This window comes from Ostrea edulis, chromosome 6 (genome assembly GCF_947568905.1).
Source record: "Ostrea edulis chromosome 6, xbOstEdul1.1, whole genome shotgun sequence".
NCBI classification, from domain to species: domain Eukaryota; kingdom Metazoa; phylum Mollusca; class Bivalvia; order Ostreida; family Ostreidae; genus Ostrea; species Ostrea edulis.
This window is the reverse complement of record NC_079169.1, coordinates 25,930,593-25,950,894: the sequence shown is the minus strand read 5'-3', so window position 1 is coordinate 25,950,894 and position 20,302 is coordinate 25,930,593. Positions and strand designations below refer to the sequence as shown.

Sequence of the window (20,302 nt, the reverse complement as noted above, 5' to 3'; positions counted from 1 at the left end):
GTAGGTTTTCTGAAATTTATTTACCACACCAGCGATCTTGCAGATATAATGCATGTATACTATACTGTATAGGGGAATAATTTCACGTGTTGTAACTTTCGCAGTTTTTTTATTTTAAACACATTTGCAGGATTCGAATCACTATAAGCAGTTAGACCAAACACATTGTGTATTAAAGAATAATAAAAATATTCACTGTTTCTTAATTTCACGAATATACTGAAAATGTCCACCGCAATAAATTTTCCCTGTATACAGTAGTAAGTAGTTCTATGAATTGAAGACTGTACATGTATATTATGAATTCAGAAAATAGAAATGGAGGATGTCTGATAGCTGCCAGACAGCAAACAATCCTTCTGATGTTTCTATGTATAGTAATTGCTCAACAAGAAAGTTATGATCACTATAAATCAAGTTATATTCATCTTGTAGTTTGTCTGTAGATGACAAAAACTGATTTATATTGAGTGTACTTGCACTTTCTTTCAACTGTGTCATGACATGACTTCTAATTTCCAACTCTGTCATGGCATAACTTGTAATTTCCAACTGTGTCATGACATAACTTACGAGTATTAACTATTACCTATTTACATTAAAACACAAGTACATAGCATACAGCCAGCCGTGTACGCTGAAGGCGGTGCACATTTATTCCGATTTGTACACAAATGTGAATGAAAATACACTACTGTTCCATATGAATATACTAGTTGTTTGATAGCATACATGAACCCCCATTTTGATCACCAGAGCCAGCCAGGTAATGTTTTCCGGACTTTTTCCCGTAATGGATGCATGAACGACTTTGGAATTTAGTCACAATTTCCCCCTTTAAGAAGCGTAAGAGAGAGTTTGCATTTTAGCTGGATTGGTGCACCTTGACTTTAGGGCTATACGGTAAGTAGGTCAAACAGTTTTCCGAAAGTTTTTTCGTTACAGATATTGCCCCAAATTTAATCCTAAGCTTCCTCTTGGAGGAATACAAGTTCAGTTGGATTGACCCGTCCATCCGTGACCTACATTAGGACTAAATGTCAAACAGTTTCCGGGCTTTTTTTTTCATTATGGATACAGATATTGGCATGAAATTTAGTCACAGGCTTCCTGGATTGATCCGTCCTTTACCAACTTTTGAGCTAAAATAGGTCAGTTTTCCGGGCTTTTTTCCCCACCACGGATACAGATATTGCCCTGAAATTTAGTCACAGGCTTCCCCTCGGAGGAATACAAGGTCAGTTTGCAATTCAGCTGGATTGGTCTGTCTGTGTGTCAGTCCAAGGTAATGTTTACCAGACTTTTCTTCATAACAGAAGCATGCACGGCGTTGAAATTTGGTCACAATTTTTTCCTAAAGAAGCGTAAAAGTGAGTTTGCATTTCAGCTTGATTACTAGTAGTGTACCGTGACCTACTTTCGAGCTAAAAGTAGGTCAAACAGTTTTCCGGACTTTTTCCGTTACGGATACAGATATTGCCCTGAAATAGTCACAATTAAGCTTCCTCTCAAAGGAATACAAGTGCAGTTAACATTTCAGTTGGATTGGTGCATCATGACCTACTTTAGGGGTAGGAGTAGGCCAAACAATTTTCCAGATATTTTTTTCTGTATGGTCACAGGTATTGCCCTGGCATTCTGTCACAACCTCCCTCCCTTTTCTTCTGTGGTTCAACATGATTATTTTGAAGACCTGTATATTAAGAACTCTGTCGGTGATGTGCGTGTGTTGTGTGTGTGTACATGCAGTAATGCTTGAATTTTAACTTGTATAACATTATGTCTCTGTCATGTTGTGTGTCATTTTCAGTGTGAACAATTCTACCCCACCCCCTTTTTTTTTTTATCTTGTGGTTTAATGCAGCTACGGTAACGGAGACATGTACACATGGAATCAAAATAATGCGTTTATATATTTCATCTGTCGGTTAAATGGTCAGAATAGACAATTCCCACCTGTGTATAATCACAAAAGTGTTTTAAAACATCATAACCTTGAAAGGCGTGGTATCGCGAATATATAGGCGGAGAGAGAGAAAATGAATACCTTCCAATCCACAATGTTTTTGGTACACATAATGAAATATTGTTTAAATCAAATATGATGATCTGGGTCTTGCACCCCCGTGTGTAATGGAACCTTTCAATATAAATTTTGCTTTGTGCAGGTACAGGGGCTTGCTCCTGTTCAGGAGAAATTGTGAGCAATATATATATTTGAAAATATTGTTGATGAGAGAGCAATAATTTATATGATACGTGCATCAAATCAATTATTGCTCTCATCAATTCAATTGATGCGCGCATTAATTCAATTCATGAGAGCAATAATTGAATTGAAGCGCGCATTAATCCAGTTGATCAGAGAAATAATAAATTTGCATGATGTGCACATTAATTCTATTGATAAGAGTAATAATTGAATTGATGATATCGTCAGATAATTAGAAAATATCTTTGATCTTTGGGGTTTCTTAATTTCGCTTGATACGTTAACGCATAGTTTTAATCCGCGTAAATTAAGGGACGAGATCAAAAGATCGATGTCGGATAAAAATCTTAAATTCAAATAGGGAAGGGGGGTGTAAAAACCCTTTCATTTGTGAATAAACAGTAAAACTATGTGAATTTAGCTTTTTGTCACTCATTGGATTTTTGACCTCGCTCTTAATACGCCTTGGTTTCGCGTCCTTGCGGCTTTGGCTTTTTGCGTTATAACGCCTTTGCTCACTTTATTACACCTTTATCATATCAATCAATATTTGGTTTCATACTGTGTTTCTCTATCATGTTCGGATTCCAGTTCTTTTTGAAGTTCCTACCTCAGGGACTTGCTCGAGATCGTTAAGAAATAAAATGTAAACAATATTCTATTTCTTAAAATATAGTATAGATTACGTTTTCATGGGACTCACGCCCCCGTTTCCCAACGTAAGGGTAATACATAAAGTAATATAACATGTGATAACAATTTCCAATGCTTGAAAAACTTTATTTCTTCACTTAATATCATACTTAGACAGAACGTACCAATGCACGGTACCGTCAATTCTAAATCTGACAGTTTTATTTGCGCGAAACGATATTGACTGGGTACCATCCATATCGTTTCATTGCTAGTTTATGTCTTCGAGTGTAGCCATAAGGAAATCCTTCGCCATCTCCCATGATCTGTTTTATAACTTGTCCTTTTTTGAAACTGGGTTGTTTGCTGCTCTGAGCGTTATAGTTGGTGTTGGCGATTACACGCAGTCTTGCAATATCGTTGTTCATCACTAAATAATCCCCTTCCGCTTTTCTGCAGGGGTGATTGTCTTCTATCGTCTGGCTTGTTTTAGACTCATCAACACAGAATCCCTTGACCTTGAATGGCTCTGGTAGACGACAGTAAGTCTCGTCTGGTAGTTCTAAGGTTTCTATGTCATCTTCCGAATATTCTGTCACAACGGTGATGGGACTTACATGATTAGTTTGTTTTTTAGCATTGTATCAGCATTTTGTAGGAGAGGTTATCGTGTGTTGAGCAGTGTGGGTACCCTTCTCTTTCTCTAGTGAATCTCGCTGTCCACGGGGTAAACGATGAGGTGAAACCATTTGCATCTTCCTGGTCTCTGTTCCCTCCCCTGTAACATGTGAATCCAGATTCGAAGGACTGGTCACCAAAACATGTCAACCCCAGTAACAAGACACGCCTTCTTGAGTCTTGCCCTTTCTTCTGTTTGAATCCAAATCTGGTTGTGAATTACCAGAATATCAATCTCTTGTTGGTTTTGGAAGGATTTAGGTATCTCATTTATATTTTCACGAATTAAGTCATATGGCGGAACGATATGTTTTACAAATTGTGAAATTACATCAGGAATCAAAGTGAGTCTACCCTTGTCTAATTCTTTGAGCTCTTGAAACATTGTCTGAAGAATTTCCTTTTTACTACCAACGAATGAACGGTACTCTGTCTCAGCTTCAATACATGCTGCAGAGGTTGTTTCAATAAGTTTTTTGATATCCGACATCTTTGTGTTCAAGGAATCTACCTTGCGTGCTTCATATTGTCTATCAACTGCTTCTGTTTGTTGACAGTGTTTTCTAGATTATGCCGCTGTTTGTTGTATGCCTTAGATTCATCTTCTATTTATGTCAACCTTCTTTCCCTTTCCAGTCGGGTGTGTTATAGGAGTTTCTGATAGGGACCACCCGTGGCCATGAGTTGATCATAGATGCTTCTATGGATCCCTGCCAAATGGTCCATCTCCGCGGACGAGGCTGATTCGAAGAAATCAAGCAGGTCTCTACTGACAACTTCTTTACGCAATTCATTGCAACAGATTTCCCTCCAGTTTTCAATTTCTTGTACATGGGTTAATTCCGCTTGTGTGCGGTTCAGTGTTATCCGACTTACAGCCTCCTGATGACGAATATATGTTTAAAATTTTCGTGAATCTGTACATGCTTACCATTCCGTAGGTAAACTTTTTACAACAAACTTGTTTAATTTTCTCGAGACATAGAATAGTACAAGATGACGCTTTCAGCAAACATGAACAAATCGCGTTTCACATTACCCCAAGTGATATAATGGATCTTGGAGTCATGTTGATTTGCAAGCATCCTTATATGGTATAGATTCAAGTAGTTCAAATGATATATCTGGGGGGTCACGACTGAGGAACAGGGTTTTGTATTTCAATACGTAAGGAAAACCCTTAATCTGTAGAGCCACAACGCCATTAATATACAAGCATCCATAGATAGCATAGATTCAAAATTGTTCAAATCATGGCCCCAGAGTGTACAATGGGGCTTTAATAGGGGATCAAAGTTTTACATGGTAATCATATATGGTGAAATTGTCTTCTCAAGGCCAGCAGGGCAGTGGTTAGTCATATCAATATAGGCTTCATCGGGTATTCAAAATATGGCCCTGGGGTTTAAGACGAGAATAGGAATCAAAAATGGCAATATACGATATGAAATTAATCTGCATCTTTGATACTTGTTCTCGTGCAAAAATTAACATTTTAAATGGTCGGTGAAATGAAACAAGTGATTGAAGCTTGCATTTACATATTTCTTGTGTTTACATGAGACACAACTATTGCAAATTCGTTTGCCCATTATGTATTTAAATGAACCCAAATTAAATTGGGCTTTCCAATCAAAGTAGGACACATCCATTGTGACCGTAGCCTAGGTCACGCAAGCCGTTTGACTCCCCACTCATAGAACACTGCATTGACAAACGTGTAGGTGACCTAGACTATTGTGACCGCGACGCTGAACTTTCACCCGAATACCTTTGAACTCAAAGTAGTTATTCGTTGTAATGCATGCAAGAAGGCCTTTTCAATAATAACACACAAAATGGATACTTAATCTTTTACAAATATATTTAAGGAGGTACTCTACATCATCATAATGGCCGACTTCCTTTAAAAACATAGATGAAAAAATCATTATCAGCAATATTTCATTTTTCTTTCTTCAATTTAAATACATAGCCGAGTAGCTCAGTGGGTTAGATCACCGCCTGCTGAACTGTAAGTCGTAGGTCCGAGTTCAGCAGGGGTTTTAATTTTTTTCCAGATTACTTTCTACTAAAATTGTATTTTATGACAAAATTAATTAGATTTGAAAATGTTCAAGTTCAAAATATTGTTGTACATATCCTCCACTGTTAATCTACATCAAAATTATCTGGTGGAGCATACATCTACTTTATGCTGTAACATGGCCGACAACTTCAACTTGCAAAAAAGAAGAAAAAAAGCTAGCTATTATCGGCCGGTTTGACAACTTGAGTAGTTTCCGCGAAATATGCAGGTTTTATAGGAGGGTCTAATTAAGAGCTCTTTAAAATCCATCATGTAACTACTGTCATCAACAAACCTTTCATGTGACTCAATTAACAAGAATTTGCAATCCTATCTGCATTAATTCTGTCCTTTTTAAAAACGCATCCCGTTGTCTTTTTTGTTTTTGGCGAGAATTACAATTTGCAATGGCGATGTCTGGCAACTTACCACGTGAGTATTCTGTCTGCAAGGTTTCTGGGGTGCGGGGAATAAATATATTCTTCAAAATGATCGAAACTTGTATGCAAAGTACGCGCTGTGAAATACGAAAGCAATCAGAATCGAGATGTTTTGTTCTTGTTTAATACATATAAGAATATTTAAACAATGAGTGATAGGAAACATCAGCGTACAGATTGCGGTCCAGTGACCCTCTTCGCTAGGCGAAATTTGTTAAAACAGGCCGTTTACCGGGCTTCCAGTAAAATGACTGCAATTGACACAAGTAAAAAAGGAATGATTCCATTCGTCAAGACATTCTTTTAGATTCTGGTGTAGTCAGAAAGTAAAGACTACAAACATATAATGGATAATTGTATTAGAAATTATAGTAAGGAAATAGCACGTAAACTTAGTCAACTACGTTCTACAAATTCGAAAGAATATTAGAAAATTTTAAATTCTTCTAGAAAGTCTAGTAAGTGCGCTGCCGATATTAATGAAATGTTTGATTAATGAGCGATATTAATGCTAGTGATTGTGATGATGAACCTAATGGTAATTTTGAATTTTGTACAAATGAAGTAGATATTTCTGATGAGATTTTTAATTGTGTAATTACTGAAGACGAAATAAAAAGGGCTGTTAGAAAACTTAATAATGGAAAAGCCCCAGGTTATGACAATGTGATAAATGAACATATCACATCAACTCTATCAATATTTTTACCTTTGTACAAAACAATTTTTGACATGATATTTGAAAATGGATTTGTTCCAGATGAATGGTTACTTGGAGTTGTCAAACCTATAAACAAAAACAAAGGCGATCCAACGTCACCAGGAAATTACCGTCCCATTACTTGTTAAGCTGTCTGGGCAAATTTTCACATGTATTTTAAATAACCGTCTTGAAGCTTACGCTGCAGAAGTTGATTTAATAAATGAAAACCAAGCTGGTTTCAGGAAAGATTATTCAACATTAGACCATGTTCTTTCATTACAATTTTTGTCACAAATTTTCATGAATAGAAAGAAGAAACTATTTTGTGCATTTGTAGATTTTAAACAGGCCTTTGTGTGGAGAAACGGTCTTTGGAACAGGTTAATTGTGAATGGTATTAAAGGGAAATGTTTTACTTATATAAGAAATATGTACATGGGGATAAAATCAATTATTAAGATGAATGATATGACCAGTAATTTTTTCACATGCAATGTTGGAGTAAGACAAGGGGAGAATTTATCTCCTTTTTTGTTCTCATTATACATTAATGATCTTGATATATTTTTACAAGATAAAGGAATAGTTGACCTTCAAAGTATTTCTGAATCAATTGAAGAGTAATTAATGATATATCTAAAACTTAATTTTATTGTATGCTGATGACACAGTTATTTTGGTTGAATCTGCTGAAGATTTACAGCACGCGTTGAATGAATTTTTTATGTACTGTGCGCGTTGGAAATTGATTGTTAATGTGGAAAAAAACTAAAATTTTAATTTTCTTAAAGGGTCCTATGTTGAAGAAAAGTTTTTATTATAATGGAAGTATTATTGAGAATGTGAGAGAATTCAAATACATGTATCTAGGCATTGTATTTTCCAGGCCAGGTTCTTTTTGAAAAGCTAAAAAACATCTATGCGAACAAGCCCAGAAAGCTATATATGGAGTTATAAGAAAAATCAGACAATTTAATTTACCAGTTAAATGCCTACTTGATCTGTTTGACAAAGTCGTTTTACCTGTTTTAATATACGGGTGTGAAATTTGGGGATATGAAAACTTGCAAATTATAGAAGTTCTCCATCTAAAATTTTTGAAACATGTTTTTCGTTTAAAAAGCTCCACTCCGTCATTTATGGTATATGGCGAAACGGGACGTTTCCCTGTTTAGTAGAATGATTTCTTTCTGGGCCAAATTAGCATTTAGTCATGAAAACAATATAGTAAATATTCTTTACAAATATTTATATACACAGTATTATAATGACATATTTAAAAATCCATGGTTTGAATGTATTCATAGAATTTTGACATATGTGGACTCTATTATATGGTATGAACAAGGTACTGTGAATGAAAAATGGATAACAAACGCTGTAAAACTAAGTCTTATGGATCAATTTGTCCAAACTTGGTCAAGGGATGTTTTTAGCTCTTCCAAGGGTACAATGTACAGAATTTTTAAAACAAGTTTTGGTCTGGAAACTTATCTTGAAAATCTACCTAAGAAACTCAGTAGCATCTTTTTTGAAATTTCGTACCACGAACCATCGCCTCCCAGTAGAGACTGGCAGATGGATTAGTATACCATATAACGAAAGATTATGTGTTTTATGTAATGAAACAAAAATTGCAGATGAATATCATTTTGTATTAGAGTGTAGTGCTTTATCCAGTATAAGAAAAGAATACCTACATAGAAAATATTGTACGAGACCAAATGTAATTTTATGAAATCATGTCAACGAATGATGTTAAAAACCTGTGCACGTTTATTTTAAAGATATACGAACTAGTCTGTTCTCCTAACACATAACTTCCACTTTTTGTACATATTTATGTACATATTTCACTTTGTTTATTTGCATACCTTAATACATTCCTCCGACGTTACTTGTATTGATACATGGCATTTCTGTATTGTAACTCATGAACCATTGCCATTGTGGTTTGAGCGAATAAATGAATGAAAGGAAACTTACTTTTGTTCATATTCAAAATACATGCATCTTTACGTCTCAATGACACATAGCATGCGTCTTTTATTCCTGCTAATTGACACGCCCGATCTACGCAGAATGTTCGTCGATACGGCGGCATCCAATACCCGAGTTACTTTGCACTGTGATAATTTCCTGTCAACCAGTATTTCTTGAAAAGGTTTTCGAATGCCCTATTTAATATTGCTATAATTACAAAAAGACAAAAAATGAAAAAATAAAATTGAAAGTGATCAGTCCTTAGACGCTAAGATTTTGCAAAATCAATGTATTTAGATTTATGTACAGCAGGAACATTTTGTTGGGAGTCTTATCCGATAGTTACTGTACAAAATCTTGTTAAACATGTATGAATAATCAATGATATGCGATAACCTATATATTTTATTTGATAATTAATTAGTTTTAATAAATGGAAATATATACACTTTCTAGATTTTTATCAGATAACAATGCGAGTATGGAATTACCTTAAATCACATTTCAAGCAAGTATCGATTGACATATACAAGTTGTACCTCAAAATACCTCTCTCTCTCTCTCTCTCTCTCGACCTTGTTCATTAGACAAGGACTAGAAATTTCAATTCTAAACTCTATTTTTCAAAACATCTAGAAACATAATGGACCTACTTGTAGCAATCACACATTCTTGTAGACATGCTTGTAGCAAACCATTAGCACTTGCACACAACATATCAGCTTCATTCAGCCAGGATACGTCTCAAAGGAAATTTTATTCAGTTTTTTTTTGTTTTTTGTTTTTTTGTTGGTTTTCCGATTAAGTCGCTTTAAATAAATCTTCGAGATACAAAATAACAACTTTATATTATCATTAACAGTCTTCATCGTACTGTTCGCTCTGGTGTCTGGTCTGCAAAGACACTGGATGTGCGTGAAAACACCGCCCCCACGCTTCCGGGACCTGCACACGAACTGTTCCGGTCAGCAGTGCTACTCCATTCATCTCTTTGCCTGTTACAATGAGGACTGCTGTGCTGTGAATTTCCAGTCTAGGAACGTCAGTAGTACGTATGTACTGGGGAACACGAAACCATTTATAATACATAGTTACCTAATGAGCTGCTTTATTACGTATTTTACAACACGATATAATAAATGCAACAAGAGGCCCATGGGCCACATCGCTCACCTGAGTCACCTTGACCCATATCTGAAGACTTTCCATATATATTTGCATGTAAAACCTTGGTCCCTATTATGACCCAAACTACCCTTTGCAAACTTGAATCTACACTATGTCAGAAAGCTTTCATGTAAATGTCAACTTCTTTGGCCCAATGGTTCTTTTAAAGCTTTTTTCTATATTTGTATGTAAAACTTTGACCCCCCCCCCCCCACTTGTGGCCCCATCCTACCCCCCCCGGGGACCATGATTTGAACAAACTTGAATCTGCACTATGTCAGAAAGTTTTCTTGTAAATATCAGCTTTACTGACTCAGTGGTTATTGAGAAAAAGATTTTAACTATATATTTGTATGTAAAACTTTGATCCCCCTTGTGGCCCCATCCTACCCCCGGAGCCCATGATTTGAAGAAACTTGAATCTGCACTATGTCAGATTGTTTTCATGTAAAAATCAGCTTTTCTGGCTCAGTGGTTCTTGAGAAGAAGATTTTTCCTATATATTTGTATGTAAAACTTTGATCCCCTATTGTGACCCCATCCAACCCCCGGAGCCCATGATTTGAACAAACTTGAATCTGCATTATGTCAGGAAGCTTTCAGGTAAATCTCAGCTTTTCTGGCTTAGTGGTTCTTGAGAAGAAGATTTTTAAAGTTTTTCCCTATATATTTGTGTGTAAAACTTTGATCCCCCCCTTGGGGCCCCATCTTATCCCCGGGGGCCATGATTTGAACAAACTTGAATCTGCACTATGTCAGAAAGTTTTCATGTAAAAATCAGCTTTTCTGGCTTAGTGGTTCTTGAGAAGAAGATTTTTAAAGTTTTTCCTTATATATTTGTGTGTAAAACTTTGATCCCCCCCCCCTTGGGGCCCCATCTTATCCCCGGGGGCCATGATTTGAACAAACTTGAATCTGCACTATGTCAGGAAGTTTTCATGTAAAAATCAGCTTTTCTGGCTCAGTGGTTCTTGAGAAGAAGATTTTTCCTATATATTTGTATGTAAAACTTTGATCCCCTATTGTGGCCCCATCCAACCCCAGGGGCCCATGATTTGAACAAACTTGAATCTGCATTATGTCAGGAAGCTTTCATGTAAATCTCAGCTTTTCTGGCTTAGTGGTTCTTGAGAAGAAGATTTTTAAAGTTTTTCCCTATATATTTGTGTGTAAAACTTTGATCCCCCCCCCCTTGGGGCCTCATCTTATCCCCGGGGGCCATGATTTGAGCAAACTTGAATCTGCACTATGTCAGAAAGTTTTCATGTAAAAATCAGCTTTTCTGGTTTAGTGGTTCTTGAGAAGAAGATTTTTAAAGATTTTCCCTATATATTTGTATGTAAAACTTTGATCCCCTATTGTGGCCCCATCCAACCCCAGGGGCCCATGATTTGAACAAACTTGAATCTGCATTAAGTCAGGAAGTTTTCATGTAAATCTCAGCTTTTCTGGCTTAGTGGTTCTTGAGAAGAAGATTTTTAAAGTTTTTCCCTATATATTTGTATGTAAAACTTTGATCCCCCCCTTGTGGCCCCATCCTACCACCGGGGGCCATGATTTGAACAAACTTGAATCTGCAATATGTCAGGAAGCTTTCAGGTAAATTTCAGCTCTTCTGGCCCAGTGGTTCTTGAGAAGAAGATTTTTAAATGACCCCACCCTATTTTTGCATTTTTGTGATTATCTCCCCTTTGAAAGGGACATGGCCCTTCATTTGAACAAACTTGAAAGCCCTTCACCCAAGGATGCTTTTGGCCAAGTTAGGTTGAAATTGGCCCAGTGGTTCTGGAGAAGAAGTCGAAAATGTGAAAAGTTTACAGACAGACAGACAGACGGACGCCGGACAAAATGTGATCAGAATAGCTCACTTGAACCTTCGGTTCAGGTGAGCTAAAAACCGAATACATTATAACTCGTTATTTATTCCTATTACATTAGTGATAAATAATTCAATATTGCATTAGCGATTACAGTAATTAAAACATATATCTATATAATATGTATTCATTAGTTCCTATCTTTGGAAGAGGAATAAACCTAACCGTTATTCCAAACACCCGGATTAATGAGGCATCCGGCTTAGCTGCAAGTCGCCTACATCCGGGTGTACTGTACACACACAACGACAGTGGGGACAGGGCGCGAATCTTTGCCGTGGACTCTGAGAGTGGTCAGACGCTGGCAGAGTATGATGCTGTCCCTGCTGACAATTACGACTGGGAGGACATGGCAGTGGGCGTGTGCCCCTCAGGATCAGGGTCATGTATCTATATCGGTACGTAGAATGAGCAAAAATACCCACGATTAAAGTTTCATAGAGGGAAGTCTAATGCAAACAGGAACTGCATAACATTTTACCAGAGATGAAACAATTTTTTAAAATGAAATTTATACCAATACACCATTTGTAAACTCTGTGTAAATTACGTTTCTACATCTTTACACTATAAAAACACTTTTGAATTGTAATTTCAAACCAAGTTTTTGTTTTTTTTGTTTTTTTTCCACATATATCAGTCTTTAATTCCAAAATACAGTACTATTTCGGGGTAAAGTCTCCGCAGAGACAAATTTCAAACCAAGTTATCAGTCCTTCGATTATAGCTTCACTAATTTTTGACGATCACGTTGCACACGCATTAGCGGATCTAGGGGAGGTGGTTTTACGAGATTTGAATCTGTTCACGTGTAGATGTAGGTAATGTGATTTCCTGTATACATGTAGGTAATGTTGTGATTTCCTGTATACATGTAGGTGATGTTGTGATTTCCTGTATACAAGTAGGTGATGTTGTGATTTCCTGTATACAAGTAGGTAATGTTGTGATTTCCTGTATACATGTAGGTGATGTTGGTGGTAACTACGGCAAAACTGGAAGTGTTAAAAACATTTACGTCGTAGAAGAACCCCGGGTCATTAATGGCAACGGAATCCTTCCTCTCCTTGCAAAACTGCATTACATGTACGTAAAGAATATCATGAAATATTTGTTTACAATAAAACACGTTATATAACTCTGAAATGTAAATAATGCTTTGTCCGTTATCTTCAATATGTTACAGCTGGGATGTGTACGACACAGAGACACTAATGGTTGATCCCACAGGTGACGTCATTCTGATCTCAAAGGTGCATGGGGGGCGTGGCCAGATCGGTATCATTCCCTCCATAGCCTTCTACACCGCGCAGCAATTCCCATTCCCACATTCCTACAACATCACCAACTCCACCACACTGGCTATACCTCTAACAGATGACGTGGACCCTTTGGGTGGGGACATATCCCCCAATGGTCGAGAGGTGGTGCTACGAACACACCACAAGGTCTATTACTGGAGTGTTAATGGCCAACAGTACCTCACTACCCTCAATACCACCATGCCCACGGAGGTTCCGCAGTTAGAGGAGCCTCAGGGTGAGGCAGTGGCGTGGGATGCCCGAGGGGAGGGGTACTACACCCTTAGTGAGAGGGAAAATCAACCACTCTACTTTTTCAGGAGGCTGTTATAAATGCTATGAAAATATAAACATTAAAAAAATTTTACCCGGTACTTGATATCAAACGATAAAAACTTCAATTTTAAGCAGTCTACCCCCCTCCTTTTACTCGTCAGAGAGAAGGAGGTAAATCAGACAGACTTTTAAGTCCCTTCCATTGACCTTTCTATTTTAGTGTCATGCTTTTGTATATAGAGAAGGTAAATCTACATTGGTCAGAAATAAGTCTGTTTTACTGAAAAAAAATAAGGCACGACAAATAAAAGTCTGTCTTACTGAAAAAATAAGGCACGACAAATAAAAAATAAGGCATGACAAATAAAAGGAGTCCTTTATATGTTTATGTATATGAAATATATACTATCACAGTGAATTATAACAGGTTGTCGACCAAATATCGGGAAATATGCCCACCCACGGTCTTTGCATAGCAAAGCAATACCTTCATATGACACATTTTTCAAATTCTATGTATTTTAAATCCTGTAAGTATGCATTCTTTAAGTTTTTGGCAGTAGATGTAAAATATACGTCTGTCATTATTTGTATAACGATTGTCTCATGGCTTATGGTTCAGTAAAATTCTGGTTACTCTCTATAAAGTGTATCCCTAAAACTTTCAAACTCTGTAATAATCTACAGTAAAACATTATATGAAGCCTGAACCCACTTCACAGATCCAGTCTGTAATATAAAAAAAACTGTACACTCAGGGCTAGTTCACAGCTGAAGATCCAGTCTGTGATGATACGATGTACATCCAGGCCTCCCTATTTCATTGATCATCACCAACAGTTCATGGGTAGGTATTGGCAATTTCTGAGGAAGGAGTGTAAAGAACACGTCACACTGATCTACAACGTTCACGTATTGTCTTTCCATCCATACAATAACCAATGGTATAGATCTCGTAACTGGCTTGGGTGTGGATCTAAAATTATTCCAAACTTTATATCAATTTACATTTGTTCCAAAAATAATTGTCAGTTGTGAATCTCTTAGTGGAGAACAAGTCTTTAACAGGAGTGAATGCATAATAATTTCTGTGCCAATATCATACACTGTACCACCAGTGCATATGTCAAATCTACATGTAAGTAACTATGCAAGTCCTTATATCTACTTCATTCAACTTGTGAGAATATAAAATCACAAGTGCTGTATTCCATATGACTAAATATAAGCAAATTAATGACAATAATTAATTTCAAGAATGTTGATTTTGTGAAAGGGTTTAAGGAAATCAATTTGATTATCAATATCTTGGGTATGGTAAGGCATCTACAATCTGATTAAAATCAGATCTTTGATCTGTTCCCGATTTGCATAGTGACATATGAAACCAGGAGTGGATCAAAGATCTGATTAAAATCAGAATGTGGAATTGTCAGTATGTGTAAACAATATGTGATGACTAAATCAGTATTACCCTGAACTCCTATCTTCTCCTGTAGATTGAAATCAGAGTGAGGAATTGAATAGACAGTATGTGTAAACAGTATGTGGTGACTAAATACCCTGAACTCCTATCTTCTCCAGCAGCTCGTGCGTGTTTTCTCGTTTCTCCATCACCTCGATCAGGTTAGTGGATTCCACCTGTGGCAACTGTATGTTGTTGTAAATGTAAATCTTTTTGTTGTAGGTGGCGTAAACAAAACTAGGGTTGTTTTCTATTCCATAAAGGCCTGTGAAAAAATATTTGTTACATAGGCATGTACAAGTATAATACATGTGTATACAGTGAAACCTGCCCAATCCAACACACACTTGGAGACAAATTTGGTGTCGGATTACCACCAGGATTAGTTGGTTTACACATTGTAAAGAAGATGGGAAAAAATAATTGGGAATGAAAGTAAGGTCGGAATTCACACTGGAATGGAATTTACAGGTTTTGGATTAGACAGTTTAATTGTACGTGTGTGTAACGCAAAGGGAGATAATCCATTGATTAGATCCGGATTTAGAAAAACTTCTGTATCCATGTACCTGCTGTGAATGCAGTGACATTCTCCTCAAACTGATATCGGACCACGGCTCTGTTGTGATTAACGATGTAGGTCTGACCATCCCACGAACAGCAAACCACCTCCTCTTTACCATTACCCTGGAGACCAAGTTAAAAATCATATATAGCATCAAATAAAGGGCAGATTAATATTAATGTGAATCATAATCAGTAATATTACAGGTAGCTTATTATTACAATTAATATTTATAAAGTTGTTATTACTAAAACAAAACAAATGTATTATTCCCTTTTGCGACATCATTAAACAAAATACATTGTTAAAATTCATCAGATTGTCCATTTACAACAGCATAAAAAAGTTGGCCTACATTTTTTTTTAAACAAAAAGAGCATAATGACATTACTGTAACATCCAGCTTCTTCAGTGAGAACAGCTGATGGTCAACCTGTAGGGACCACAAGATTTGTTTCTTCTCCACCAGCAGTAGATTACCTGGAGACAAAATAGTATCAATAGAACATGTATATTTTTGTTAATAAAACCTGCCAGAAAACAAACAAATCAAACTTGTTACTAAGACCTGCCATAAAACAAACAAATCAAACTTGTTACCAAGACTTGCCACAAAACAATCAGACTTGAGACTAACCGTCCAGAGTACAGATGGCGTAGTATGTCCCTGGCTGTTTGGAACCCTTTCTGGAGATCCCTCCGATGATCTCTGTGGATACAGTCTGGTTTGTCCTCTGGTCAGATTTTAACACTTCCTCACTATACCTGCAATATTTTCAAACCCAAATGGTGCCAGAAATTGATTTTAAAATGATTATTTTCGTTTTCAGCCTGGACTAGCTAGGGGCCCAAGGCAGCCCCCAGACCCCTCACTGAGACTTGATTTCCTGCTATCTCAAAATAATTACCTTCTATTTAAAAATCTTACTGACAAAGGTGTTGCCTCAATATCTTTACTTTATCAAAATATAATCGTTCCACTACATGTATTTTCTTTTAAATATGAATGTTAAAAGCCATGTAATTTAAAGAAAGTTGTTAACTTTTCACACTAATTCAGTCACATTGAAATATTTCTTTTGGCTTTGGATGAAAAATCTTATGTCAAACAGCTTTAAATATTCACAATAAAATATCATATCCATCCATGCAAGCAAATTCAATTTTGTTTACAACTTTCAAGATATGCTGATGTACCCTTCTTTGCCACTGGAGAGGTCAAGTTCTGACCCCTGTTTGAAGGTCATGGTCACAAACTCTCCTCCTGGCTGAGCTACTAAGAGTTCTGGGTGTCCCTCATCTGTGAAATTGACTGTCAGAGAACCAATCTAATGAAAAATACAATTATATCTTTATTGATTTTTACTAACTTTTCAAGCAGACACTGTTACAACATGAGCTATATAATTTTAAATAAAAGTGTGAATTTAATATTTCAATAAAGAGATAGGGAGAGAGAGAAGGCAGACCTGGCCGGCTAGCTGCCATTTCTGTGTCTGTATCAGGTTATCTGTGGTGATATCTGTGTCGGGGTCCTGAATAGCGCTCCATCTGAAACACCGTACCACACGGTCCGAATACGCCACTGTCAGCTCTACCTTACCATCCCCATCTGAAACCATGGTATCATGGCGTTATCAGTAACTGTTACATTCAAAATACTTTTCAAAGTTTTTCATTATCACATACTGTAAAATAAATCATATTTGTTATTTGCATGGTATGGTCATACTCACGAATTTAAATCTGTCCAACAATAACAAAAGCTGAACAATATCAAAGAATGAAAACTTTTCAACCAAGAAACACAAATTTGCTTATTTTTTTCAAACCGCAAACATTTGGCTGAAGAAAAATACTGCATTCATGTTGCCAATGTCTTCTATCAGTAGACCTAGGCATTTTACCATTGGATGGAAGACACAAGACTAGTACATATTATCATCCATCGACATCTTGTGTCGATAGAACTTTACCATTGGTTGGGAGACTTTATTTTACGTACCAACGTCTTCTATTAATAGAACTTTGCCATTGGCTGGAAGGTGTTGAGTGAAGGATGGGGCCAGGTTACTTAGATCTGTATCTGTGGAGGGCTATAATATGCAGCATTCTTAAAATATCTATAATTAAAGCCTTATGGAATCAATTTTTTTTCCTTCAAATGATAAGAATTCAAATATTAAAAGTCTTTAATTAGCATTACACATGATAAGAGAATACATAAAGACTCTCAATTGTTATTTTGCATTCAGCAACGTTATCTTTTCATCAACAGATTACACCATCTTTCTTTAGAAGGCAATACCAGCTTACCTCAGCTGAGGGGTCCGACTTTATATCAAATATATTGCACCATCCTTCTGCTGTCAACACAACCAACACATTCTGAAATAAGTACATACATACCTATTGTCATGTAGTAAAATTGTACTAATCCAGATTGAGAGAGATTTACGATATTTGCTTTGTGTACAGCAGAGTTTGAAATCTGACTCATTTTCTGCCAAATTTCTTGATATCTTGAATTATTATCTTTACAATTACTGCAAAATCAGAAGAAGAAAAGTTAAATAAAAAAACTAAATTCTTCCTCAACATACACATTCCTCATTCCATTTACCTTTCCTTTATTGAAAACATCTCCAACTCCTATACATGTTATCTGCAGTAGCAAAATAAAATCTTCAGTTTTAAATGTGACAGTTGCATTATAGCTATCCATGTACAAGCGGATACATAACACAAACAATTGCACTGAATGTTACTTTAAAATTTCTGAGCAAATATATACACAATGGATATGTACCATTCCTAGACCAGAACACCGCTTCCATGGAGATTTTGAGGCACCCTTAAAAATTGCCAAGTCACCATTTGTGTTACCAACCACTAGCTCATGTCCCTGGAAAAGATCGTTCACAGTAGTTTTACTGGTATTAAGGCTGTTCTGAATAAATTTTTTGGTTACTATACAGTCTGTAGTTATACAGGTAAGGCTGCTTAAATAAATTATACGTTTTATGTCAGGTTGCTTTATTCTGTAGTTATTCTGATTATGCTGTTTTTATTCTGCAAGATTATATCACCACATTGCGCTTAATCAACCATTCATGAGTTTCAGTTTTTTTAAAAAAGTGACCTACATGTACAATTGATATTCGATTTGTGCCTAAGTCTATTTCACGATTCCAGGGTCTGGTCTATCCCTGAGCAAATTCAAAGCTAACACTCCAGAACTCTAAAACTATATGTCACATGACCATCTTTCTATAAGGTTTGAACCTAGTGACTCCTGGGGTGATAATTTTTAACTCTACTCATCTAGAATATTCCAATGATAAACATTTTCATTTACTACACGAAGAATGAAAATTAAAAAATTCGAGATCTCGCACTAACTTTTTGTAACCCATTTTCAATGGTCTTGTATATCCTTGGACAACAGTTCTTGTCTCGGGGCAGAAGAAATATACATATGTTAATGTCCTTATACCCATTCTCTAACTGTCATAACCAATTGGATCACCACGCTCACCATATCTACTGGATAGGTGAAATACAAATGACTCGCCATAACTCATAGTCCAAGGGACCTTGATAAAACTTCGATAGATTGAAGGTCAAGAAAAATCCAGAAATTAAGGTCTGACCATAATGGTTCAGATTTTCTAATAACCGTATTGCATGAAACTTCGTACAGTGTCAATTCTCCAGGACAACTTTCCTCTACGAATAATGGAGTTGTAGTGTTACGGAATATATTGAACTGACTGGAGCTTGGGATTGCATTTTACAACATCCTGGGAATTGTTTTGACACGTTGTCCTTCATTAATTGGGTGACTTGATTTCAATTACACAGAGCTTCAATATTCCGACCACCTCGGTCTTTTTCTTAGCAATGATCGAAAATACACGAAAGAGCTATTTAAAATTTTTCAAAGGTGCATGGTTTTAAAAACGAAAATAACTAATAGAAATATCAATTCAGATTATTTCACGGTAAAAAGCTAGTTTTGATACATAACTTATTTGAAGATGATAATCAATCGAAATTAATTAAGCTGTAATGCTTATCCGAAGTATATTTTAGAAAGATGACGCAAGTGTAAGCCAATCAGATAATGCGAGATGCAAAGTGATGTCACAACCTCCTTAAGGCTGACGTAAAAGCTCAGGTACGATGAAATGAATGGCAGAATACAACAAATAAAACGGATGGCATGGTATTTAGACGAAAAACATAAGTAGAACTACATTAGCCCCGACAATATATTCGCAGAAATTCCTTCAATAAAGTTGGTTTATACCCCGTGAATCAGTCCTGAAGGAGATAGCCCCCTGTTTGTTTACATGGTTTGTAGCACACCTTTACATAATTAGTATCTCACAAGTGGGCATCTCTAGAGATTACAAAAGAGCAAGGTAGAAGCTGATTATTCAGAACGACTTATGAGGGTGATCGATTGGGAAATAACATATTTTGGATAAATTATTGGTTCTGTATAAAAATAATTTCTTTCTAGAAGGGGGTATGTACATAAAACCTATACATAATACAAGCTATCCACACTTCAGGTGTATACAACCACGGGCACTGGAAGTTAATGTAAATATATAGTATGTGCAGGTATAAAAATACATGTACATACTATATATTTACATTAACTTCCAGTGCCCGTGTATACAACACGACACGCGTCATCAACTGAATAAGATTTTCCACGTCGATTCTTTACCTGGTCATTATCTACATCACCAAGGACAATGGCATGGTTAAATAAATTTCCAGAAAAGTCTAGTTCTATTCTTTCTACAAATGATACATTACGCCACATCTTTCTGATGAATAGAAAATGCAAGTAGAAAATACTGGCACAACGAACCCGACCCAAATGACACCCCCCACGTAGGGCTAGTATTGTTCTTTTT

The 20,302-nt window shown here is 36.3% G+C and overlaps 2 protein-coding genes across 3 annotated transcripts; one reads left to right on the top strand and one right to left on the bottom strand.

The window, feature by feature from the left end:
* Nucleotides 1-5,786: 5,786 nt before the first annotated feature.
* LOC125646302 (uncharacterized) lies at nucleotides 5,787-13,436 on the top strand. Its single transcript, XM_048872535.2, has 5 exons — nucleotides 5,787-6,023; nucleotides 9,580-9,765; nucleotides 11,896-12,159; nucleotides 12,730-12,847; nucleotides 12,948-13,436. Exons 1-5 carry the CDS (start codon nucleotides 5,999-6,001, stop codon nucleotides 13,393-13,395), a joined length of 1,041 nt encoding a protein of 346 aa, XP_048728492.2. The 5' UTR covers nucleotides 5,787-5,998; the 3' UTR covers nucleotides 13,396-13,436.
* Nucleotides 13,437-13,706: 270 nt separating this feature from the next.
* On the bottom strand, nucleotides 13,707-20,275 carry LOC125646301 (KICSTOR complex protein ITFG2-like). 2 transcript variants are annotated; one of them, XM_048872533.2, is made up of 12 exons: nucleotides 20,110-20,266; nucleotides 18,178-18,273; nucleotides 17,992-18,033; nucleotides 17,685-17,756; nucleotides 17,374-17,464; nucleotides 16,838-16,980; nucleotides 16,566-16,696; nucleotides 16,006-16,133; nucleotides 15,760-15,848; nucleotides 15,373-15,490; nucleotides 14,901-15,068; nucleotides 13,707-14,314 (listed from the first exon to the last, which is right to left on the bottom strand). In XM_048872533.2, exons 1-12 carry the CDS (start codon nucleotides 20,206-20,208, stop codon nucleotides 14,247-14,249), a joined length of 1,245 nt encoding a protein of 414 aa, XP_048728490.1. In that variant the 5' UTR covers nucleotides 20,209-20,266; the 3' UTR covers nucleotides 13,707-14,246. The 2 variants fall into 2 exon arrangements, 1 of the variants encoding a protein (XP_048728490.1); XR_008796271.1 differs by having other exon boundaries at nucleotides 14,175-14,314; nucleotides 14,813-15,068; nucleotides 20,110-20,275.
* Nucleotides 20,276-20,302: the final 27 nt, after the last annotated feature.

What these genes read in the sequence shown, in the direction of transcription:
- LOC125646302 (XM_048872535.2), top strand. Translation starts at nt 5,999, where the DNA reads ATGGCGATGTCTGGCAACTTACCAC. An exon ending in GATGTCTGGCAACTTACCAC is followed by an intron (nt 6,024 to 9,579) that starts GTGAGTATTCTG and finishes TATCATTAACAG; the next exon opens with TCTTCATCGTACTGTTCGCT. An exon ending in AGGGTCATGTATCTATATCG is followed by an intron (nt 12,160 to 12,729) that starts GTACGTAGAATG and finishes GTATACATGTAG; the next exon opens with GTGATGTTGGTGGTAACTAC.
- LOC125646301 (XM_048872533.2), bottom strand. Translation starts at nt 20,208, where the DNA reads ATGTGGCGTAATGTATCATTTGTAGAAAGAATAGAACTAGACTTTTCT. An exon ending in GTGATGTAGATAATGACCAG is followed by an intron (nt 18,274 to 20,109) that starts GTAAAGAATCGA and finishes GATCTTTTCCAG; the next exon opens with GGACATGAGCTAGTGGTTGG. An exon ending in ATGTTTTCAATAAAGGAAAG is followed by an intron (nt 17,757 to 17,991) that starts GTAAATGGAATG and finishes TACTTATTTCAG; the next exon opens with AATGTGTTGGTTGTGTTGAC.